Source organism: Podarcis vaucheri (genome assembly GCF_965113315.1).
Source record: "Podarcis vaucheri genome assembly, chromosome: Z".
Classification (NCBI taxonomy): domain Eukaryota; kingdom Metazoa; phylum Chordata; class Lepidosauria; order Squamata; family Lacertidae; genus Podarcis; species Podarcis vaucheri.
In genome coordinates, this window is record NC_138758.1 from 16,603,667 (window position 1) to 16,629,968 (window position 26,302).

Below are 26,302 nucleotides of genomic sequence, written 5' to 3' on the forward strand. Positions count from 1 at the left end.
CAAGTAGAAGAATAGTTTGAATGTCAGTGAAGAATCTGGAAGATGCAAACATTTTAAAAAGTGCTCCCAGAGATTATCAGAAATTCAGAAATGAAAGGTTATGATTTGTTGATTATCTGTCTAGTTCAGTAGAGCTCAGAGATAGAGGAAGAAGGAAAACTTACCTGTATATTCACTGGTAAACCACTCCATTGGGGAATGGGGTTAGAAAAATAATACCAGAAAGTAAAGAAATGCTGCCTTTGGACAGTGGACATTCTGTGTATCAGTAACTAGATGCCTAGGGTTCCATATTTTGCTCTCTGACAGGAGTATCAACTGCCCACAGGCTTCCAATCTAGAGATGTCTGAGTGATGTGGAGGGTTGGCATTCGTGCCAGTGAGATTTGCTGACATTTTATTTTGGGAAATAGGAGGGGAATCTTGACTTGCTGCCTTGCAACTTGCCTTCAGAATGGCTCACCAATAAGTCTTATGTTGACCAAAGCCTAGAATTTTTCTTTAGCTCTCCAACCACCAAACACAACTCTTTCCCTAAGTCCTGTGCTATTTTTCCTGCAGCCAAATTCTTTCACTTCCCTCGCTGCACTTATACTGTTTACCAGAACTCTATTGTTCATTCTTCTCCTTCAGCATTAATATTTCAGCTTCCTGGTCACTGGTGGTTATGTGTGGTATGTGTGTTTGTAGGACGTTGCTAGATTGCAGACTACAGTTGGCCATTATTTAGCCTTTATATCTCCAACACATTTCAGTTTCAGCTGAATTACAATACTTAGTTTAGTAAAACTGACATACAGTGGTACCTCAGGTTACAAACACTTCGGGTTACAGACTCCACTAACCCAGAAGTAGTACCTCGGGTTAAGAACTTTACCTCAGGATGAGAACAGAAATTGCGCACTGGCGGTACAGAGGCCTCTAAGAAAGCATGTTAACTAATTCATGGGAAGAAGTAAGAAAATATGCAAATAAGGGCTTCAGTGGGGTTGGTGTCTCAATCCTGCTTTCTATTGTTCAGGGCAGTGTTAAATTCAAAGGAGTTAAAGGGAACACAAAATCCCTAGTAGAGCCATAGGTCCATTCGTCTTTCTCTGGCCTTGAACTATGATCCTCTAGATCATAATCATGAAATTCTTAAGATTGAGAAAAACAGGAAGCAAATGAACTTTCCAAGTACAGTGGTACCTCTGGTTACAAACTTAATTCGGTCCGGAGGTCCTCTCTTAACCTGAAACCGCTCTTAACTTGTTAACATGCTTTATTAAGCTTAATTGATGATTATGAACATGACTGCCTTTCGTGTGTGCACGCATGCTCGTGTGCGTTTCTGTTGTGTGAATGTGTTGTGTGAATTTTTCCATTGGGAGGGAAAAATGCTTAGAAGATTAACGATTCCAGATAAACAAACTGTTAATCCATGTGGTGCATGTGTTGCTGCTGCTGCTGTTGAGGCAGTTAAGTAGTTTTATTACCTAATAATATTATGTCACATAATACTGTAATACTTATAACACAAGGATTTTCTGTTCCATAAGATGCTAGTAGTTTTGGATTCCTTAATATCACAAACTAGGCTGGTGAGACAGATGTTGGAGGTTAATCTCTGTGTTTATATACACATTCAACATTATCATCAACCTCTTGTATGTGCATTGGAGCCCCTTTGTCTGTAACAGGCACTTGGTTCGTATGACTAACTTTTGCCTATTGTGATTCTGTAAAAAAGGAAATGTAAACTATTTTGCATTTTATTTTTATACAGTTGGGTTAACAATTTTGGACATGAAGGGCTTGGGCTTCTGTTGGATGTTCTTGAGAAGCTTCTGGACAAGAGACAGTAAGTACAGACATGATCAGTGAAAGGGATGGTTAAAAAAGGGGAGCAGTTAATACAGTGTCTTACTGTTGGTATTCTCCCCCCCCCCCTTAAAGGCAAGAAAGTATTGACAAGAAGAATCAGCATAAGCTTATACAGTGCCTCAAAGCATTTATGAATAATAAGGTAAGAATTTCAGTTTCTTCTGGTTTTTCCTTCAAGTGAGTTCAGTTTATGTGGTCATGATTCTCTCTCTCTCTCTCTCTCTCTCTCTCTCTGTGTGTGTGTGTATTTATAAACAGCTGGAATTAGGAAAGGGAAATTTGGCCTATGGGTGACAATACTTTACCTGTTTTTCTGTAATTACTTCTGTCAGAAGAGAGAATAATGGGCAGCTAATTTATCAGTTACTTCATTGGTTAACAAATATATAAATTGTTGTAAAAACTTACATTTGAGATTTTGGAAGATACACACAATTACATTTCTGAGAGTAGGAACACAGTCACAATTTTTTCCATGCTCCATCCTGCAGTCCACTAAGTTATGATGTCCATTTAACAGATTAAAGTATTGTGTGGTTGAGTTGGGATTGGAGGTTATGCACCACATGGATGGCCATCATTAAAGGCCCTCCTTCTCTCCAGCCTCTCAGATCAAGCTGAGTGTGAACATGCATCTGCATGCTGTTCACCATTGCTAATCTTAACTGGTAGCATGTGGAATAACTTAAACTCAGAACCCACTGATACTGCAAAGTTAAAAAGTGCCGCCGCATAGGTTTTTTATTATTAAGGAAACACTGAAACACACACAAACACATGAGGTGTGCATCTTGGTATGTCCACATGGTGGACTCAATCTGGAAAAATACTTAGCAATCTTATAAAGATGTTATACTAACAGCACAATCCTAACCATGTGCACACAAATGTAAGTCCTTTTGAATGCAGTGGAGCTTACTGACTGGTAACTTAAGAAAGGATAGAGAACCAAAAACTTTGACTTTCTATTACATTATAGACTACTTTTCTGGAATATTCTTACTTTTTTGGAATTTCATGATAATAAAATAAGACAATGCAAGGTATGTAACACTCGTTTCTAATATAGGTCCACTGCATCCCCCCATCCCATCCTTCTAAATTGAAGGTGGAATTACCAGTTTTTCTCCAGAAGGAGTCCTGTGGCCTTAAAGCAGGGGGCAGCAACCTAAGGCCCATGGGCCACAAGCAGCCCATGGGGGTCGTTTAACCGGCCCCCAATCCGCCCGCTTGGCGAGTCCCCACGCACTGTGCTAAACCGGAGCAGTGCTGTGCGGGGACTTGCTTCCGCGGCGCCAGAAATTGTGTCTGTGCAGATGCAGATGCCGGAAATCACGGGTGCGCGTGCTCACACATGCGTGCGATCCAGCCCACGGAGGGATCTCCGCTGGAGTGAACCGGCCCAGGCAAGGTAAACCTTGCCAACCCCTGCCTTAAAGACGAAACATTTTTGTAGCATGATTGCAAACCTATGCATACATATCTGGGAATAAGCTCCATTGAACTAAGTATAGCTTGCATTCTGATGCACCAGCTCAACCAGTCAAACACATTGAGCTTTAACAAAGGATGTTCAGTCAGCTGAGATTCAACCTTTACCTTTTTAATTAGAAATGCAAGCAATTTAGCAATGAAGTTTTAACATTTAAACTGGTAGCCTCAAGTAGCAAACCCATCAGGTAGCGTTGTTTTTTAAACTGGATTCTCTCATTGCTTCCGCTGATTAGCATAGATAAAGTAAGACCCAGCAGAGATCAGATAGGATTCTTCCAAATCCTCACCTCTGAAATTGGAGCTAATCTGTCACAAACAGTAGTAAAGCTTGAAAACCTCATTGACACATCATTTACTGGACAGAGGGGGGAGGGTTTGCCCCCAAAGTGGATTTAGAAGGCTATCATTCACAGATGTTTTGATATTATAATAATTTATTTCAAGTTGTGGAAACTGTAATTTGATTAGCATGTGTGTATAGAGGGGAATTATTTTGGATATAACTATTTTTATTTTTTATAGTATGGATTGCAAAGAATCCTAGGAGATGAAAGAAGCCTTCTTTTACTTGCCAGAGCAATTGATCCAAAGCAACCAAATATGATGACTGAAACAGTAAAAATACTTTCTGCCATTTGTATTGTTGGAGAAGAAAATGTGTAAGTAACATCATACACTTAGATATTGGTCAATTTAAATTCAGTGTTTTATATCCAAGATCTTCTGTATGTCCACCCAACCTATTTTGCCTTTCTATTTTATGGCCCAAGAGACTTCATGATCCCTACTCTTGACAGCAGCAGCATCCCGCTTTGAATAGAGAATAAGGTTATTAATGTCCAGTAGTATTGATGGCTATTTGCTGCCTTCATGATCAGGAGCAGCATGCCGGGGAATAATTGCTGGAGAGGACTGTTACTCTCATAACTTGCTTCTGGGCTTCCTTTAGATAAATTTATTGTCATTGTCCGTATATACACAGTATACACAACAACGAAAATCAAACACCCACCCAAAGACCGGGTTCACATATACATTTGCACGTATCTCCGAACTCTCATCCTATTTAGACATAATCTATAAAACATAACATAATCCAGAATATAGCATGACCTATTAAAAACATAACATAACCTAAAACCTATCTCATTCCTTCCACTCCCTACTTACTAAACCTTGCAACTGGCCCTGAGATCATTATTTAGTGCAATCAGAGCTCTTGGATAGAAACTATTCAGAAGGCGTGTGGTTCGTGTTTTCATTGTCCTATATCTTCTGCCTGAAGGCAATAGTTCAAAGAAGTTGTGAGCAGGGTGGGTGGGATCTCTCAGAATATTATGTGACTTCTTCAAGATGCGAGACGTGAAGATCTCATCCAGGGTTGGTAGTCGGAGCCCAATAACGTTCTGGGCAATTTTAATTGTTCGCTGTAAAGCTTTTTTATCCGTTTCAGAGCTGCTCCCATACCACGATAATATACTATAGGTTAGGACACTCTCGATGGTACTATGATAATAGGACAGGAGTAGGTGCTGGGATAGATTCAGTCCCCTGAGCATTCTCAGGAAATACAACCTCCCCTGCACCTTCCTCACAACCATATTAACATTTGCAGTCCATGAGAGGTCCTCCGAGATATAAATGCCCAGGTATTTAAAACTACCAACCCTCTCCACTTCCTCGCCATTTATGTGCAATGGTAACAATACACTTTTCTTTCTCCTAAAGTCAATTATGAGTTCTTTGGTTTTTTTGGTGTTAAGCATAAGATTATTTTCTTTACACCATTGAATTAACCCCTGTACTTCTTTCCTATAAGCAGTCTCATCGTTCTCACTGATGAGCCCCACCACTGTTGTATCATCCGCAAATTTGATGATTATGTTGGACTTATACAGTGGGGTGCAATCAAATGTGTACAGAGAATAGAGAAAGGGACTTAGCACGCATCCCTGAGGGGCTCCTGTGCTTAATACTAGAGTAGAAGAATAGTAAGGTCCCATTCTCACTGTCTGCGGCCTATCAGTCAGGAAATTCCTTACCCACAGACAGATCTTCTGATGTATACCCAAGTTGGTCATTTTAAGAAATAACCTGTCTGGCAGAATTGTATTGAAGGCAGAACTGTAGTCCACAAACAACAGCCTTGCGTAGGTTCCCTGTCGTTCTAGATGACTCAATACAGTATGGACGGCGATGGAAATAGCATCATCAGTAGATCTGTTTCTTCTGTATGCAAACTGGAACGGGTCTAAAGTGGATGGAAGACTAGCCTTAATATAATCTAGCACCAATCTCTCAAAACATTTCATAACAACAGATGTTAAGGCTATTGGTCTATAATCATTGAGAGATACCACCACTGACTGCTTGGGGACTGGCATTCCTTTAGGCATCTGGTTGGCACTGTGGGAAACAGGATGCTTCATTTGATAAGCCTTTGGTTTGATCTAGCAGGGCTCTTCTCATGTTTTCTTTTCACACTTTCCTGTGAATTTTGGCTTGAGGCGAGACCTGCATTGCTGACAGTGTCATAATGCATGCTTTTTTTTAGTGCAAAGAAAGAAAGACTGGGTGGAACTGAGTAGAATTGTCACAGGAGAAGTAGAGGGGTGGTGACTTTCTTGCACCATGGGCCAGTGGGGTGTAGTGTTTAGTGTGTTGGACGTGGATTTTGGAAACCAGGGTTCAAATCCCCACTTAGCCAAGAAGCTCACTGGGTGAACTTGGGACAATCAATACCTCTCAGTCTAAACCACCACACTGCGTAATTGTTGGATTAAATGATAAAGAGAAGAATCATGGATGCCACCTTGAGCTCATTGCAGAGGAAAGGTTGGATAGGAATACGATGAATAAAAATAAAGAATTAAGAATTAAGATCATCATTCCATAATAGAAGTATGTTGCAAGAAGTGTGTGTGTATGTGTGTTTTCAGACATAAAAAACAAACCATGAATCCTTATGTTGGATAAATTTTTAAAACTGACCTGCCTGCCTCTAAACACATAATACTGCATATCGTAATATGGAGAAGGGTAATATTATAGCCTTCAATCCTAAGATAGTTTCCTTCTGTGAACTTCCTTAACTTATCTATCCCTTTCTTCCACCTGAGTCCCCTGAGAAGCCTTTTTGGAGAACCTCCACCTCAGTTTGAGCAACTGTCCCTTTCCCCAGCACCCACCCTGCACATTGTTCAGCAAGGCACTGCAGCCTTCCAGAGAGCCTTTTAATGGGATGCATTTGACTGCTGTGGGAGGAAAGAATGTGAAAAATTTCTATCTGTGAACTTCCTTCACTTACTTCCAGATTCAAACCATAATGTCTTAGTTTAAGTTTTGTGTTTGTATACACATACTTTGAAAAAAATACAAAATCCTATTAAGAAAAAGAAATATGTTAATGTGTAGCCTATTAGATTCTAAGAGATAAAGTACATGAATGCCTTATAATGCTTATTCTTAAAATAACAAATTTCTGTTTCAGTCTGGACAAAATTTTGGGAGCCATAACAATTGCTGCTGAGAGAAATAATGGAGAGCGGTTCTCAAACATTGTGGAGGGGCTTGAGAATCATGAAGCTTTGCAGTTACAGGTGGGATTCCTTGGTTTACAACCATAACTATTATCTTAGTTTAGACTATTTAAATGATTTGTGTAACAAGTGGCTGCTGAAGAATATAGTTATGACATAGCTTCTTTTGGAGGGCTAAAGGTTTGGCGCCCAAATAAATATTTGCTTCAAGATTCTTAAATTCACAGTTTCATGTATATTTTAGACATTTGAAATTAGACAACTTCTTTCCTTTAATGCAGTGTTAATAAAATTCTTTGAGAAAGTGTTTGAAATTAAGTGCCCAATAGTTTTAACGTCTCTGTTTATGAAAAACATGGCCCTTTATTCTACATGAAAATAGTTTCATTGGCTGTAGCATGGGAAAATAAATACTTGCATGGTCTCCACACCCAACGATATGCCTTCCTTCTCCCTGACTCTTGTTTAGTTCTGCCCTAGTTCAAGTGTCTTCTGCTTCTGGGCAGAATCCAACCAGTCAGCAGGTTATCTCCCAGTCACAAAAGTTTTCAATTGTTGCTTGGGGAAAGGTCTGTAGCTAAGCAGTAAAGCATCTGTTCTGCATGCAGAAAGTCCCTAGTTCAGTCCTTGGCTTTTCTGGGTAGGACTGAGCACGTTCCCTGTCTGAAACTCTGGAGAGCTGCTGCCAGTCAGTGTAGACAGTATTGAGCTAGATGGTCTGACTCAGGGTAAGGCGGCTTCCTATGTATTTGCTGCATGTGAGCCATACACATGGGGCTACATGTTTCTATTACATGGACAGTGTTTCCATGTTGTGAATTGTGAGTGAATCCTTCTGCATTCAAGAGATGAATTGTGTGCACAAATGTGTGTGTGGAGGCCACGCACTCACAAAGTCCCTTAAGTTGTGGTCTACATAACTGATTAAAAACCTTTCTAATAGAAAGGTTTTTCCATTTGTATGTCAGTGGTGTAGGTTATTGTATTTTTAGGTGTGAATATACAGTACTCAGATGGCTGGTTACCGGTACTCAGTTTACTGTGAGGGTTTTCCCCTCATATATTGTATATTAGCTCTGCATCTCAAGAAAGGTAAAATCAAGTCCTGGAATACCAACTTGTGAATGAGATAATGATTGAGTTCATGACTTCTGCCCTGTAAGGTTAAGGCCATAAGACAAAAATTATTTTTGTGATCTTGACATGACAATATGAAAACTTTGAGTGGTAGAAAGAACCAAAAGGAAAGATTATGTTCCATAAAAGGTCAAGGTTATGCTGCAATAGCATCCCCTTTTCTTTGATGAATGCAAGCTATGTTATGAAGAGTGTAATTGCCAAGTTTCTTTTCTGTAACACTGAGCAATGTAAAGCAAAATTCTTTTTATTACTTGGTCCTAGGTGATATAAAATGTCCAGACATATAAAAGTGATGTATAAAAATGTCATGGAGATGTGTATGATTCCAGTGCCAGCCTAGATGTCTGCTTAGTCTGATGTTTGTTAAAACAGACTAAAATAAGCATGTCCTTATCTGTATTCCCCCTCCCTGAAAAACCTTTAATTTAGTGTTTTTGGACATGCCTAGATTTGCATTACATCAATTTTTACTCCTACCAAAGTGTAGTTGAGAATGTTTCCTGCACTTTTATTTAAAACTTTAGGCTGCTTGCAGACAAGATATCACAATTAATCACTGTAACACCTTGCAAGGGCAGAATGCTTATTCAAACTGCTGCTAACGATCCTTATTTGTGGAACAGCAAAATTTCCTTGAAAAGTTTCTGTACCTTATAGTCTAACAACAACAACAACAACAACAACAACAACAACAACAACAACAACTTTACTATTTATACCCCGCCCATCTGGCTGGGTTTCCTCAGCCACTCTGGGTAGCTTACAGCATATATAAAACATAGTAAAACATCAAACATTAAAAGCTTACCAATACAGGGCTGCCTTCAGATATGTTCTAAAAGTTATGTAGTTTTTTATTTCCTTCACATCTGAAGGGCAGGCACCACTGCCAATAAGGCCCTCTGCCTGGTTCCCTGTAACTTTGCTTCTCTCAGTGAGGGAACCACCAGAAGACCCTTGGAGGAGGATCTCAGTGTCTGGACTGAACTATGGAGGTAGAAACGCTCCTTCAGGTATACTGGGCTGAGGTGGTGTAGGGCTTTTGTAAAGGTCAGCACCAACACTTTGAATTGTTGGAGCCAGTGAAGATCCTTTAGGACCAGTGTTACATGGTCCCGGTGGCTACTCCCAGTCACCAGCCTTGTTACCACATTCTGGATTAGTTGTAGTTTCCAAGTCACTTTCAAAGGTAGCCCCATATAGAACGCATTGCAGTACTCTAAATAATCTAGGTTCTCTTTTCCTTTTTTAAAGGGGACACTTAAAAGTTATTGTCATTTTGCCCTTTAGACCTTCTGTTATGGTGCCCAGTGTAAGAGCTAGATAAAAGAAAAGGGGAAACTCCCTGTGATCAAGAATATATAACTTTACATCACATATTAAGATCAACCCATATATTTATAGCATTACGTGTACTGCCATTCTGATGCATTCAGTTATACTGGTGTAAAAGTGAATCCACTTTAAAGGCTTTTGCAAGTTTTATGATCTCTCTCATCCAAACTCCTTGACTGAAGGTACAACTGCAAGACTCATTAACTCGTTTCTGACTGAAATGTTCACTTTACCAGTATTAATACAAGCAATTAAGCCAGAATTTCTTCTGGCAAAAACAATCACAGCAGATGGCACCTTTTCTCTCTATTAATTTTCGATTGGACATGTACTTTGGCTTGTTCAGTCATGTCACAGTCGTAACATAACAAGGATCATTCAGGCAAGTACAATGACAGCATTGTGTGCATGTATGGTACTGGAAGATTTCACCAGGTTGCAGCAGTCTGTATAGAAAAGTTACACTCTTCTGGTATCTCTGGGCACAGATTTCATGTATAACTTGCAGTGCTGCTAAAAAACTAAATGGTGAAAAATGAGGCTCTCTTCGCTCCCTCTTAGAAAATACTGGCCAGTAGCTTTTCCCAAATAATACTTGCTTTTAATTTTTTAGCTAAACTTGGTACTCTCTAATACATGGTGGTCCAAAATGTGGCCTGAGGTCTGCCTGTGGTCCTTGAGACCTTCTTGAGCAGCCCTTGGCAACATTTAACAACCATCTGCCCTGCAGCCCTCACACTGCCATCCTGAAGTGCTGGGTTTTGGGAAAGAAGTGTGAGGCTCTGACAGGGTCCTCCAGTCCTCCTGCCACCTTCTCAAAGTCTCATTTGCAGTTTCCCAGCTTTGTAAATAAGCTGGGAGGACTCTATTACCTTGCCAGATCCTCGCAATCCTTCCCAAAGCCTAGCACCTCATTTACTTGCCTTTGGGAAGGCAGTGTGAGGGCTGCAAGGATGTGTGTATGTGCCCGTGTGCCAAATTTTGGCCTTGCTCTGCTTTCCCATATGCATGACAAGGCATTGTTCTGGGTCGAAGTACTCTTGTGGCCCACTTGTTATGAAAAGGGCCACACTGCCCTAATAATATCTCTTAATAATAAGTTCCACCATCTACAGTGTGATATCTAACTCAAACACCAGCATTTAATTATAATGCACAGCTTTTGACACATACTTCATGGAGGTCAGTCTAAGTGGGATGCATTATTGGCAATATAGTTTTATTGTAAAGTATATTACTGTGTTGCTCCATAAAATAAGTTTTTAGTTAGAATGTACATTTTCTTATTTAAGAACGTTTTCCCCCTACTATGTTTATTGCTTGTGTGCATTGAGAAGGCTGAATCTAATAAGCTGCTTTTACCATAATTTTTAATTACAGGCAGCCTGCATGCAGTTCATAAATGCCCTTGTCACTTCCCCTGAAGATCTTGATTTTAGGATACACTTGAGAAATGAATTCCTGCGCTGTGGACTAAAGAAAATATTGCCAGTAAGTTATTTGCAGAGGTACTGCTAATGCACTGAATACCATGACTGCTTGCCTTATGATGATAAATCATACCCAAGTTTTTCATGCTGCAACCAAGTATGACTTTAATGGTTATTTATAATTTGTAATCATAGTGAAATGGGAGCAAAATGCGACAGCATGGTTAGTTATCCTGTTCATCTAGGAATTTATCTGTTTTTAGTATATACTGTATATTGGATAAGTAAAACAGACATGGGGATTTAGGTTTTAAATCCACCTTTGCATGATAGACTTTGCTATCTGGAATTGCAGTATTTAAGGATCAACTCCCCATCTTCAAATGACCTACAAGAAGAGCAAGATAATGATAACAAAGCATTTTGCAATTATTAACTCATTATTTATCATAATTTTGCAATTATGACAGATAACAATAAACTTCCATCTTTGCTGTTAATTGCAAGAAAAAGGTGCCGTCTGTAACTAAAAAATACAAGTATATTGAGCATATCATTAGAATAATAGAACAATAGAATTGAAGAGTTGGATGGGACCCAAGGGCATCCAGTCCAACCCCCTGCAACCCCCGACAATGTTGGAATTTCAGCTAACACAGAAATATTACCTTGGGTTATGAACTTTGCTTCAGGTGGTGCAGCAGCAGCAGGAGGCCCCTTTAGCTAAAGTGGTGCTTCAGGGTTAAGAACAGTTTCAGGTTAAGAATGGACCTCCGGAACGAATTAAGTACTTTACCCGAGGTACCACTGTATATATGCACTTTTTATGCAGCTGCACTGGTTTCTTTAGGTGCCTCCCACTTCTTTAGGTGCACTCCACATCTTGCCCAGTGTGGATAGGTGGACCCAGGGCTTTTTTCCAGTGGGAACTCATAGGAACTCAGTCCCGGCACCTCTCAGGTGGGCTCCAGCCCCTCTCAAGTGGGCTACATTGCCATTCTAAGAGAACAAGGGATGTATTCATGGTGAGTTCCAGCACCTCTTTCTAGAAAAATACACTGGGTGGACCTCAAGTTGCTGTACCTTCTCTTCCAGCAAGGCAACCAGCTTGCATTTGCTGCAGGTGTAGTTTTGCATGTTCTCAGACTGAAGACAATCATGGCACAAGTTACTGCAGCAGCCCACTCAATGCCCATGTCTCTTGGTTCTACACACAGCATGAGACAGCATTGTGGGCTTCTCCTCCTCAAACTCCCTCTCTAAACGCCCTCACAAACGTCCCTGTTTATAACTCCTGGTCATGAGAGTTTCACCTGTTGGATTTCTTTCTGTAGTGCTCAAATTAAAAGTGCAGCAGCCCTGCCTTCCTGATGGGGCTATTGCCACCGTTCCTATGGTCCATGTTTGAACCTGCTGCCGTGCTAAGATGGTGGCATCCATAAGGTCCAATGCAAGGAAGAGAGGGTGTGTAGGGAAATCACAGAGATGAGTTTTGCCAAATGCTGAGAGGGAGGCACAGCCAGCTGGGAAGTTCTGGGCAATTTTTGTACCCTACCTCTCCACTTTTTCTTGTTTGCTTTCTTACTTGATTTAGTACTGCCTGGACATTGGGAGAGAGGCGAATGGGAAACCGGGAAGAGGAAGCTTCCCCCTCCTCATATTTTTTCCAGCCAGCTTGTCTTTGCTCCCTTGTTTCATCCTTCATGGATTAAGCGCAGATTAAAAACTCAACTCTGGAGACCCAGGGATTGCCTGGGGAAGCGGCATGGGAAGACAACCTGAGGATCCAGACTGGGGTGGGTTGGTGGTGTTGAAGACGGGGCTGTGCTTGGCACAACTTCTCTTCCTCCTGTTTGGCTTCCACCGGAAGGGTCACCACAGCATAAGGAGATGAGAAGAGGCTGGAAAGTCTTTCTCCTGGAGCCTCAAGGAGGCCACCCTCCTACCAGTTAGCATTTTAAAACATTTTACAGTATATTTAAAATACATACTATTTTTCTAAAAAATACTCTCAGAATTTTTTAAGAGGAAGAAGGTAAGACAGACATTGAAAATGATAGCTGCTAGGTCCCCTAAAAGAATCTGGTAAATAAAGAATGTGTTATTTACCAGGAACAGCTGGAGCACAGATAAAGGGAGTGAATTGTTTGCACACTGATTTACTAATGCAAAGGCACTACTGCCAGTAAGTTAAAGATATATGGTGGCACGTGGTGACCCAACTCTCTATTTTGATTTTGATGCTTCACAGAGGGCTGCATGGACAAAGTGAATGAAGGTGAAATCTCATTGCATGAGCACTGAATATAACCCAGAATTAAGTTGATAGAATGCCATCATAGTTGCCAAGATCAATATTTGATTGTGATTCTGAATTCTAAACAAGCTGTGATAGAGAAAAGTTTCTTGAAGCCCATATAGAAGGGAAATCACAAAATGATAAAAGAAGGCATGGTTTGTTGTGGTAATGCAAGTCTAAAGCTAACCTGGGTATAGTTTGTTAGTGGCACAGCTTATGTTCCCCAAATCATACCCTATACTTGATAGCCGTATTGGATCTATTTGTGTGAACTGAAGTTATAAGTATACTTTGACTCCTGTGCAAGCTCTTAAAATCTCCTAGAAGTTTGTAATAAAAATTCCAATATCCATTTCATCTTCCTTATGCCATGATGGTAGAACTTCTTTTCTTATTAGTCAATTTAAGTGTATATAGAATAAAAAACTATGCTCTTGTAATTTTCTATTATAAACAGCTCCTATAAACAAGTAATAAGAGTTATGACTCTTAGACCAGGATTTAAAAGATCTCAAACAGTAGCCCTCTGCACCTATGGCACACAGAAAACAGCTTTTGGAATCCTGGGTAGCTTCCAATGCAGTTTGTGATATGTTAGTCTAGGGAAATGAGAGCAAAAATCGGACTGGCTGAACACGTTTGGTTCTACTAAAGTAACACTGAATATCAACTTCAGTTGAAAAAAACATGTAACATATTCTCTGTTTAGCTTGCTGTTGTGCTAAATTTATTCCATTAGTATAAAATCAAGATATACTTTCAGTTATGTTCTTTTTTTCTAAAAGCCCAGTATACAGCTGAACAACACTTATATCTAATTATTGGTTCTATGTTTTCCAAGGAAAGCTGAATTTATTTAGCTACAAAAACAAATGGGTTGCTGAAAGTGCACTTCCATAATAGTTTTAGATGGGTTGTTCAGGGCCATCCCTATACTGTATAAATAGCAGAAGTGACAATAACTTTCTTGGGTAAGTGCTCCTTGCAGCATCAGCCTTTTGCATTTTAACACGTGGCTATAATTTTCCCCAACACTCTCTTATAACATTGGACACTTGGTATTTAATCAAGCAAATGCTGCAACTATAATATGGTTCAGTGGGGAGAACTGCAACTTTATCACCTGTTTTCTTAGAAACCTTAGCATTTTAAAATATTATGACCTCAATTCTCTGGAATTATTTCACTGCCAAAGAAGAATTAGATTAATTCTATTTAATGAGTCTGACTTTCCCTAAGGATTGTTTATATAGACCATGGGTTGAACTCGGGGAAAACAAAATAGTTTTGTGAGGTGATCACGCCTTATTTTCTATAAATTGTGCTTGCTTAGAGAATTTTTGAAAGAAGACATAAGCCGTTACATAAATTATGGTTACTATATTCTTTCAAAACTTGTGGGTTCTAAACTGCAAGTGTTGCCTTCTGGGTGTGACATTACTCTATATTTTTTCCTAATTCTCTGTTTTAAAATAAAAGGACTCTAAACAAAATATGTAGAGTGTTCCTGTCCAGGATTCCAGCCAATCAGTCCTCTTCCTGGATACTACATTCTGTCTTTCTACCCACACTGGCTTTCCGTTTCCCTCACCCTGACCAATTAGCATTCTGTGTTCACTGAGCATGCTTAGTTCTCACTAAGCCAGGGGTCAGCAACCCGCAGCTCTGGAGCCGCATGTGGCTCTTTTACACCTTTGCTGCGGCTCCGGGGCGGATACTAGCGAGGGGAGGAGGCGCATTGTGCGCCCCGACACTCCCCACTGTGGTGGGCGCTGTACTGGCTGTGACATCACATGGGGCGGTGGGTGCGTTAGTCACGCACCGTCCCGACGTCACCTTCCCGCCCACCCGCTACATTGTAAGGGGCATGTACGCTGGTCACTGTTTTGAAGGGGAGTGAAGAACACACACACACAAAAAGGTACCTTGTTAATTTAACGTTTATTTCTATGAGGAGTAATTCTGAAGGGTCAAACAAAGAAATAATAAAAAGTGACAAAAAAGTTATTTTTATAATGACGAGTTTTGCGGCTCCCAGTTTTTTTTCCTTCGGAAATGGGTCCAAGTGGCTCTTTTTGTCTTAAAGGTTGCAGACCCCTGCACTAAGCTGTTTGGGTCTCACCCCCAATCATCCCGCCCCCAAGATATCACCACCACCCCCATTAATTCATTTTATATACTGCCCTTTATCAAAAGATCCCAGGGCAATGTGCAACATTAACACATTTTACAGAGCACAATAATAAAAACATAACAAGAAGCAAAATAATAGATAGCATAATAATTAAGTAAGCGTAATAACACCCACCCACCCTCACACCAATTATTTAATGTCCAAAAGCTTGGACTGTTTTTGCCTGGTGCCTAAAGACATGTAATGATGGTGCCAGATTAGGCATCCCCAACATTTGGCCCTCCAGATGTTTTGAGACTACAATTCCCATCACCCCTGACCACTGGTCCTGTTAGCTAGGGATCATGGGAGTTGTAGGCCAAAACATCTGGAGGGCCACAGGTTGGGGATGCCTGTGCTAAATGAGTCCCTTTGAGTCCCTTTGTGCATTCCACAAACATGGAGCCACCACAGAAAAGGTCCGTTCTTGTGTTGCCATTCTCCTAACCTCCTAGGGAAGGGGTTGCATAAAGAATGGCCTGGGGTTCTTTATGTATTCTACAAGCATTATGGTTCTCCAAGCGATTTTGGCTACATAATGGTGAGACATTCCCCCAGAAGCTTGGAATCAGAATATAAGATGTGATTGAGCTAGCACGTTTTCCTTTAGTCTTTACATTCTTCTCTACTTTTGCTTATTGTTTATATAAATTATGTCGATGGGCTGTGCACTTAACTGTAATCATATCATACTGTTGTGTGACATGCATATGCTCCATTGAAATGCTCTATAAAAACTGTCTTTTCCTTTGCTTGTCTGGTTGTAGTCTCAGTTTACAATGCTACTTGTCCCATTCAAAAGAGGGAGTCAGTGTAGGTGGTATTCAACTAAGTCCTAGTCAGAGTAGACTCACTAAAATTAATGAACCTAATTTAGTCATGCCCATTAAGTTCAGTGGGTCTACTCTGAGTAGGACTAGGATTAAATACCACTCCATGCTTGCTCAGGTAGTTGGGACTCTAGCAGATACCATTATATATATATATATATATATATATATATATATATGCAGGTTTTGGTGTCTTCGGGTGTCTTCCCGTGTAAGAGTCGCACAGACACCCCGACTCTTACACGGGAAGACACCCGAAGACACCAAAACCTGCATTCCTGTACCCGTGAAAATCTACGAAAGCATATATATATATATATATATATATATATATATATATATATATATATATGCAGGTTTTGGTGTCTTCGGGTGTCTTCCCGTGTAAGAGTCGGGGTGTCTGTGCGACGTTTCGACGAGGTCTCACTCATCATCTTCAGGCTGGTGCTTTCGGCTTCTTGTTACTGGAACAGAGCAGAATCTGGTGTTTGAGTTCCTATAAATACTGTTGAGGGGTGTGGTGTATAGCCTCCAACGTTCTGGGCAGAGAGGAAGTTCCTAGATTAGTGTGCCTTTTCTTCTTTTGTTCCTTAATTACTTGAGGGATATCTTGAGTGATTTCATGAGTGATATTCTGAATACCACTGGGTGGGTCATTAAGTGTAGATTAGTTGCTAAAGCTTTCGTGTCTTGACCTCTTGAGCTTGTGAAGAGTTTTTCTGAGAAGATGGCTGTGCTGCATTTAGTTGTGCTCTGGCTTGGCTTCGTGTATAGGGGCGAGCTGTGGTTTTGTGCCTTGTGCCAGCCAGATCTGTGTAGGGATTGCAGGGGGGTGCAGCATCCGGAGGTGCCACTATAGTTTGGCTACTGGATGGAGTCTGTAATATGTCTGTGGAGAGGGTCTGGGTTTGGGTCTGGTGTGGTTGATTGGTGACGGCGTTCTGTGTGCCTCTGGTTCTGGTGTCGGTTTTTGTGGGGAGGGCTAATTTCCAGATGTCTGGCAGGCGGGACGTGTCGTCACGCTTGTTCATGTTGTGAGGGTGTTTCTCTATCTCGATGGCTTCCATGATTATTCTCTTGTGGTGATGTTCCATGTTAAAGAGCAATTTGGAATCTGCAAAATTAATTTCGTGTCCTGTTTCTTTCATGTGTTGGAAAAGAGAGGAAGTTTTTTCTTCTTTTTTGACGGCATTCTTGTGTTCTGCGATACGTGCATTTATTCGTCTGTTTGTTTGTCCAATGTACGTGGCTGGGCAGACTTTGCAGGGTATTTCATAGACCCCTTGGTTTTCCAGCTGGATTTTGTCTTTTGGGTTTCTGAGGATATTGGCTATTTTTTGGTTGGTGCAGAAGGCTGTTTTGATATTGTGTTTATGGAGGATTTTGCTGATTTTGTCTGTAGTGCCCTTGATATAAGGAAGGAGGGCCATGCCATTGTTTTCTTCTGTGTCTTGGTTTTTGGGGGGTGTTTCTTTTTTGGATTAGCTTCGTAACCCTGTTTTTCTGGTATCCATTGGCGATTAACACCAAACGCCTGGCTGACAAAGACCACTTGACAACTGAGTTACAGAATCTCTCAAATGTGTTAATCGCCAATGGATACCAGAAAAACAGGGTTACGAAGCTAATCCAAAAAGAAACACCCCCCAAAAACCAAGACACAGAAGAAAACAATGGCATGGCCCTCCTTCCTTATATCAAGGGCACTACAGACAAAATCAGCAAAATCCTCCATAAACACAATATCAAAACAGCCTTCTGCACCAACCAAAAAATAGCCAATATCCTCAGAAACCCAAAAGACAAAATCCAGCTGGAAAACCAAGGGGTCTATGAAATACCCTGCAAAGTCTGCCCAGCCACGTACATTGGACAAACAAACAGACGAATAAATGCACGTATCGCAGAACACAAGAATGCCGTCAAAAAAGAAGAAAAAACTTCCTCTCTTTTCCAACACATGAAAGAAACAGGACACGAAATTAATTTTGCAGATTCCAAATTGCTCTTTAAGATGGAACATCACCACAAGAGAATAATCATGGAAGCCATCGAGATAGAGAAACACCCTCACAACATGAACAAGCGTGACGACACGTCCCGCCTGCCAGACATCTGGAAATTAGCCCTCCCCACAAAAACCGACACCAGAACCAGAGGCACACAGAACGCCGTCACCAATCAACCACACCAGACCCAAACCCAGACCCTCTCCACAGACATATTACAGACTCCATCCAGTAGCCAAACTATAGTGGCACCTCCGGATGCTGCACCCCCCTGCAATCCCTACACAGATCTGGCTGGCACAAGGCACAAAACCACAGCTCGCCCCTATACACGAAGCCAAGCCAGAGCACAACTAAATGCAGCACAGCCATCTTCTCAGAAAAACTCTTCACAAGCTCAAGAGGTCAAGACACGAAAGCTTTAGCAACTAATCTACACTTAATGACCCACCCAGTGGTATTCAGAATATCACTCATGAAATCACTCAAGATATCCCTCAAGTAATTAAGGAACAAAAGAAGAAAAGGCACACTAATCTAGGAACTTCCTCTCTGCCCAGAACGTTGGAGGCTATACACCACACCCCTCAACAGTATTTATAGGAACTCAAACACCAGATTCTGCTCTGTTCCAGTAACAAGAAGCCGAAAGCACCAGCCTGAAGATGATGAGTGAGACCTCGTCGAAACGTCGCACAGACACCCCGACTCTTACACGGGAAGACACCCGAAGACACCAAAACCTGCATTCCTGTACCCGTGAAAATCTACGAAAGCAAATATATATATATATATATATATATGCAGGTTTTGGTGTCTTCGGGTATCTTCCCGTGTAAGAGTCGGGGTGTCTGTGCGACGTTTCGACGAGGTCTCACTCGTCATCTTCAGGCTGGTGCTTTCGGCTTCTTGTTACTGGAACAGAGCAGAGTCTGGTGTTTGAGTTCCTATAAATACTGTTGAGGGGTGTGGTGTATAGCCTCCAACGTTCTGGGCAGAGAGGAAGTTCCTAGATTAGTGTGCCTTTTCTTCTTTTGTTCCTTAATTACTTGAGGGATATCTTGGGTGATTTCATGAGTGATATTCTGAATACCACTGGGTGGGTCATTAAGTGTAGATTAGTTGCTAAAGCTTTCGTGTCTTGACCTCTTGAGCTTGTGAAGAGTTTTTCTGAGAAGATGGCTGTGCTGCATTTAGTTGTGCTCTGGCTTGGCTTCGTGTATAGGGGCGAGCTGTGGTTTTGTGCCTTGTGCCAGCCAGATCTGTGTAGGGATTGCAGGGGGGTGCAGCATCCGGAGGTGCCACTATAGTTTGGCTACTGGATGGAGTCTGTAATATGTCTGTGGAGAGGGTCTGGGTTTGGGTCTGGTGTGGTTGATTGGTGACGGCGTTCTGTGTGCCTCTGGTTCTGGTGTCGGTTTTTGTGGGGAGGGCTAATTTCCAGATGTCTGGCAGGCGGGACGTGTCGTCACGCTTGTTCATGTTGTGAGGGTGTTTCTCTATCTCGATGGCTTCCATGATTATTCTCTTGTGGTGAACAGTATTTATAGGAACTCAAACACCAGGAACTCAACAGTATTTATAGGAACTCAAACACCAGACTCTGCTCTGTTCCAGTAACAAGAAGCCGAAAGCACCAGCCTGAAGATGACGAGTGAGACCTCGTCGAAACGTCGCACAGACACCCCGACTCTTACACGGGAAGATACCCGAAGACACCAAAACCTGCATTCCTGTACCCGTGAAAATCTACGAAAGCATATATATATATATATATATATATATATATATATATATATATATATATATATATATATATATTTGCTTTCGTTTATATATTATTATATATTATATATTAATGTTTATATATATATAAACATTTGTTTTAAAATTAGTATAAAAGGTAAAGGATGCCTGATAGTTAAGTCCAGTTGTGAACGACTATGGGGTTGCGGCGCTCATCTCGCTTTGCTGGCCGAGGGAGCCGACGTTTGTCTGCAGATAGTTTTTCCGGGTCATGTGGCCAGCATGACTAAGCCGCTTCTGCGAAACCAAAGCAGTGCACGGAAACATTGGACGCAGGTGGCGCTGTGGGTTAAACCACAGAGCCTAGGACTTGCCGATCAGAAGGTCAGCAGTTTGAATCCCTGCGACGGGGTGAGCTCCTGTTGCTCTGTCCCTGCTTCTGCCAACCTAGCAGTTTGAAAGCACGTCAAAGTGCAAGTAGATAAACAGGTACCGCTCCGGCGGGAAGGTAAATGGCATTTCCGTGCGCTGCTCTGGTTCGCCAGAAGCGGCTTAGTCAGGGTGGCCACATGACCCGGAAGATGTACGCTGGCTCCAATAAAGCAAGATGAGCGCCACAACCCCAGAGTCGGTCACGACTGGACCTAATGGTCAGGAGTCCCTTTACCTTTTTAACAAATTGGAACTGGAAACAAAATGGTGTATTTCAATTGAAGTTACTGTATTTTTCGCCCTATGGGATGCACTTTTCCCCCTCCCAAAATGAAGGGGAAATGTGTGTGCGTCCTATGGGGCGAATGCAGGCTTTCGCTGAAGCCTGGAGAGCGAGGGGTGTCGGTGCACACCGACCCCTCTTGCTCTCCAGGCTTCAGGAAGCTCTCCGCTAGCCATGGGAGAGCTGCGCGAAGTCGTGCAGCTCTCCCACAGCTAGCGGAGAGCTTGCCTGCATCCAGAAGCTTGGGGTGTGCTGCGCTCAGCACGCCCCAGGCTTCGGGCTTCGTGCAGCTCTCCGCTAGCTGTGGGAGAGCTGCGTGAAGTCACGCAGCTCTCCCATGGCTTGCGGATAGCAGCCTGTTCTGGGGGCTGGGGTCGGGGGAAGCTCGGGCTTCCCCCGCCCCAGCCCCGCACCGGGGGGGGGAATAATTTTTTTTCTTTATTTCCCCCCCCAAAAAAACTAAGTGCGACCTATGGGCCGGTGCTCCCTATGGGGCGACAAATACGGTATCATTTTTCCTGACTAACACATAAATATAAGAGAGGTAGTTAGAAAAATAACCATATTTTATTATTGAAAATTTAAAATAGTTGTTGACTGGCAGAAAAAAATGTTTATTAAAATACATCTAACTAAAGGTTTGCTTTTGTTTCGTGTTTGCCAACAAAACTTGAAAATAGCACAAAATACGTTACAGCCAGGTTCCAATGGATCTTATAAGGCATATAAGGCAAAATTATTTTATGTTGGTTTCTAGATTCATATTTTTATTAGGTTATTTGAAATTCCGTCTGCAGTCATAATTATGTCCTAACCTTTGGCATAATTTAGACTTTAATTTGGATGTGCAGTTAAGGATCCACATTTTAATGAGGGAATATAGATGTGTAAAGTGAAGGTGATAGATTAATGCAGATAATCAGTTGCTTACTCATTTAATAAAGCAGGGTGTTAGTAGGTCTGATCAATTAAGGAATGGTTCTTAGGAACAACTTTTGCACAGACAGGTTTATAGTGGAACATTCTGACTGGCAGATGTTCACCCTTAATTAAACCTTTTATTCTACAAATTCAAGTCTTCTTATTTGTATGTAGCCTTCAAGTTAATATTATTAGGTTTTTAGTGAAAATAACATTTGGAGTAAATTAAAATAGGTTTATTAATATTTTAAGTGTGTTTCAAAACTTAAGGCCTCTTAAGATTGAACTAAGTTTCAATGCTTCATTGAAATAGTGGCCTGGATCAAATAGTAGCTGATATAGAGGGAAAATTCTTCATTCAGTTCTAGGTGTTGGATAATGATCGTGAACCTTTTCATTGAGCTTAAATTCAGGATAACTCTCAGCTAAGCTTTATTTGTCAGCAGGACTATTTCAAAGTTAAGTAGATTGTGGATGGTTAGAAATCTAGAAAGAAAAAGTTAGTATTTCTGATAATGTTTCTCAGCCCCTTCATAATACATTGCAGACCAAGATCCAGCAGGCTTTCTTGTGAGTAAAAGCACCATACTGATTTCTTAAATAACATGATTATTATATACTGCTTTCTTTTTGTTTGCTATTGTTTGCATCAAAGTAATGCTTTCATTTTGCCTGCAAGAGGTTTTATTATTTATGCATAATGCATGGGAAAAGTTTGACTTTCTTTGCATCTTCTTTGCATTTATACATCTCCATATTATTACTTAAAAACAAGATAAGTTTTTAGTGTTGCATGGTTCAATGACTTACAGGTCTCTGCCTACTTGATACTTCTGGTATGAACATGGGATAGTCATCATTCCTCTATACAGTGAGTTCTGTTCTATGTGGCTAACTGTGGGCTCCACATTGCTGACATTTTTGTTGTAGGCGCCACACCTGGTCATCTTACTTCTCCTATTATCGTCTTTGAATGTCCTCACTTGTGATTATCGAATGTCTTTTGAAATCTGCGAGATAAAAGGGATCATAGTAAAAGAACTTCAAGGTGATATATTAATCCCAACAATCTCTAGTGTGGCATGCTGTAAAAGTTTGGATTTTTCTTTTTTTCTTTTAAAACAACAACAACAACAACAACAACAACAACAACAACTTTGATGCATGCTGTTTTTACTGTGTTACAAATTAATAATTACTCTAGTATTTAAACACAAGTAGGAACCTAGGCAAAAAATTGTTTTATATAAAAACAGGAGTACTATGCAGAATGCAGAAAGCCATACTGTGAGGTTTAAAGTTCACCAGAAGTATGTTGTAATGATACATACATTGCAATTTGTTAGAAGTATTTTAAATCGAACAAAAACTGGTAGAAATCAACTACTAAACCAGATTCATAGTATTAAGAGCCAATAATTGTTCATACTTAGCATTTAAAGGAAGGGGGGAATACAGTTCCACTGTATAGTCAAAGCTGCTTAGAACATAGTACTCTTCAGCCAGTATGCTTTATACTCAGTATGATAGATATAATGTCTATCCTTTCATATGTCTTCATAGTCTATGAAGGCAGAGTGATTGTTCTGATGTAAGGTAATAGGATATGATCATATACATACACTCCTTAGGTGGAAGAGTTTCACCTCGTAGGACCTACAACTGGGAATGAAATACATTTCCAACAGAGAGTGCCACCCAAGGACAGATACTCGCCATAGGTAGTCTTGAGAAATGAATTTGTCACAGCCAGACCACTCTCAAAATTGAGAAATTTAAATACCATCAACACCTTTTTACATAAGGTCTGACAGTCTATAATAATAAAAAAACTCATTGAAAGAGCTCCGTATTCTAGACAGATATGCACCATTGTAACCTCATTTGAATTAGAATTGTTCAAATTGAGACTTTGAGGTTAATGTGGACAAGCATTAATAGTGCAACATGACTACAAAATAAAGATGCCAGTCTACTGTGATTATGCAACTGAAGGTAACACTTTCACTTAGTATTTTAGTTTATGACTGTTCATGGAGAATGCATGAGCAAAACCAGTTCCTTAATGAGCACATTACATGGAATAGGCATTCATAGCTGTAGTGGCAGAGTAGGAGCAGCAATTTAAGCAGAATTCTCAATAAGCCATACTTGGGACTGTTGTGCTTGAATATATCCATGTGCTTCATTCAAATGCAGTCAGTGTTGCAAGCAATTTGTGTCATAGCTGCATGACTCCTTCAAGGTATTTTTCAGCTGCTGTACTGGATCAAGTTTTTATTTGATCTAGAAAGTTTTTGATGTTTGTATGCCTATAAAGTAAATAATAAGGTGAAAATTTCTGTTACACTTTTGCTTTGTCTATGGTGTATCATGTACATGTTATCAGCAACCAATAGTCCTAAGTCTGTATGTATCATACTGTGGCGAAACATATTTCTTACTTAAATATACAGAGGATGAGAAGAACATACGGTGGTTGTAAACTCAACATATGACCTTCAACTGTGTGGTTATGCTTGGTTGTACTGTAGGTATAGAAGAGTTGAAAAGTATGCCATTAAGATAAGTTTTATGATAAACTATTCAATTTATTTCATGGAATAATAGGATCTAAAAGAGAAGGAGAATGAAGAACTGGATATTCAGTTGAAAGTGTTTGATGAAAACAAAGAAGAAGACTTAATTGAGTTGGCCCACCGCCTCAGTGACATCAAAGTGGAAATGGAATATCCTTTTAAAGGACTGTACAATTTTATTAGAAATGAATGCTTGCAGAAAGTAGCCTTTTGCAGTAGTGCTAGGTATTATAATCTAATTACTTGGGGCATGCATGAGGAAGTGGAGAATATGTGCTGGCATGTTATTTCAAACTGGGCATAGACCAGTTGGCACTAATAATAAGTCAATAACACATACATACAATTTTTGGAACTTTCCCCTTGATTCACAGAAAGTGCACCTTATTTAAACAGATAGTTGAGAAACTATAGACTAGGAGTAACTATTGAAGAGTATACGTTGAATGTATGGAAATAAAGTATAAGGAGAATTAGATGTGAGAGAATTGGCCAACTAATGGAAATCAGTGTGTGAAATTTAGTATCCCCAGTATTTCTTCTTGACCCCATTGTCTCCTTAGGGTTCTCAGGTCACAATGCTGCAGTAACAGTTGTAGTCACAACTAGTGGAATTACCTTGCATGATCTAGGATAGCATTCCCCAACTGGGTGCCTACCAGATGTTTGGACCACAACTCCAGTCAGCTCTAGCCAAGATGGCTGTGCTAAGTGGAACTGATTGGAGTTGTAGTAAAATAATAATAATCTGAAGGGCATCCATTTGGGAAAGGCTGGATATTGTTTATTTATTTATTTCCCACCTTTTTCTCTGACAGCAGCTTGCAACTAAAATAGAAACAGCTAAAACATATTTTAAAATAATTAAAACCAATTAAACATGCACATGATTGTATTGTAAGACAGAACTTTAAACATCGGAGGGAAAAGTAAGTTTAAAAGAGGCACATATATTCCCTTCTCTGATGATAACCAGCTTCTGTAGTTAAACACAAGTACAGTGGTGCCTCGCAAGACGAAATTAATTCGTTCCGCGAGTTTTTTCGTCTTGTGGTTTTTTTCGTCTTGCAAAGCACGGTTTCGGAAAAGTTTTGGAAAAGCTTCAAAAATCACCAAAGTCTTCAAAAACCTCAAAAAAGGCTATCACACCTCGTTCTATGAGTTGCTCCTCGAAGTCAAGTCGCAACTGTATTAACGGTTTTAAGAAAAAGGAAACAAACTTGCAAGACGTTTCCGTCTTGCAAAGCAAGCCCATAGGGAAAATTGTCTTGTGAAGCAACTCAAAAAACCAAAAACCCTTTCGTTTTGCGTGTTTTCCATCTTGCGAGGTATTCGTCTTGCGAGGTACCACTGTAGAAGAGGAGCTCAAAAAGCAAAGGTGACACTTAATCTGGCTTTTGTTTCTTGTGACCACTTTACCAAGGATTACACCTAATGCTTCTGTCATCTCCTTTCTCACAGATTTTATCCCTTTCAGCCTGTGCCTTCTTGGCTTCCTAATTTATGGTTCCCAGTCCTGCAACCCCTTCCTACTTGCCTGCCCATTTCCTTTCCAGTTTTAGAGGTTTGGCAGCTTGTCCTGTTAACTGTAGTCCAAATATATTGGCTAGTGGAAGCAAGTAAACTTCATAAACTTTGGTTGAAAGTTGGCTTGTTTCACAAACTATAGTTAAGATTAATCACAGTTCCTCTAGATTTGGATGATACTGCAAAGCTTCTAAAGTCATTGTAACTGCACCAGATTGGAGTAGTGGGAGTGCATGGGCAGGGGAGGCTAAGTTTATGTTTATAGCAGACCAGTAGCTTAATGCTGGTAAGTGCTAAGTGTAATAATATGTCTCTGATTTCCTAGCAGTGTAACTTTTCTAAAACTTTAGTTCAAAATTCAGAAAACAATTCTTACTTCCTTGGTAATAGAAATGCTTAATTTCGCTTTACGGTCAGGTTTGTCAGTCTGTGTTAATCATATAATGAAAAAGTGAGAATTTTCTTACCAGGTTTATATATTATTTATATATTTTTGGATAATTTTCAATAATTACTCAGTTTTATCTTCTTTTTTGTTGTTTTGATGACACATTTTATTACATATTATTAGTTTTGGTTGGTTGTTTTAAGACCCCACCCTGATGTCTGCATAGATAAATAATAGAAATAAATAATTTATATTCTTTATTTATAATTTAAATAAATAAAACTATGTAATATATTGATTCTATGTTTCTAAGC

At 40.3% G+C, this 26,302-nt stretch overlaps 1 protein-coding gene across 7 annotated transcripts in view; it reads left to right on the forward strand.

Annotated features, from left to right (window-relative positions):
- DIAPH2 (diaphanous related formin 2) overlaps positions 1-26,302 on the forward strand; it is a 352,430-nt gene that overhangs the window by 59,078 nt on the left and 267,050 nt on the right. For all 7 annotated transcript variants that reach the window (XM_082208590.1, XM_082208591.1, XM_082208592.1 and 4 more), the window contains 6 exons: positions 1,766-1,840; positions 1,936-2,005; positions 3,880-4,016; positions 6,848-6,956; positions 10,752-10,862; positions 24,105-24,223. In XM_082208590.1, coding sequence (XP_082064716.1) covers positions 1,766-1,840; positions 1,936-2,005; positions 3,880-4,016; positions 6,848-6,956; positions 10,752-10,862; positions 24,105-24,223 — 621 coding nt within the window. The remainder of the gene's footprint in view (positions 1-1,765; positions 1,841-1,935; positions 2,006-3,879; positions 4,017-6,847; positions 6,957-10,751; positions 10,863-24,104; positions 24,224-26,302) is intronic.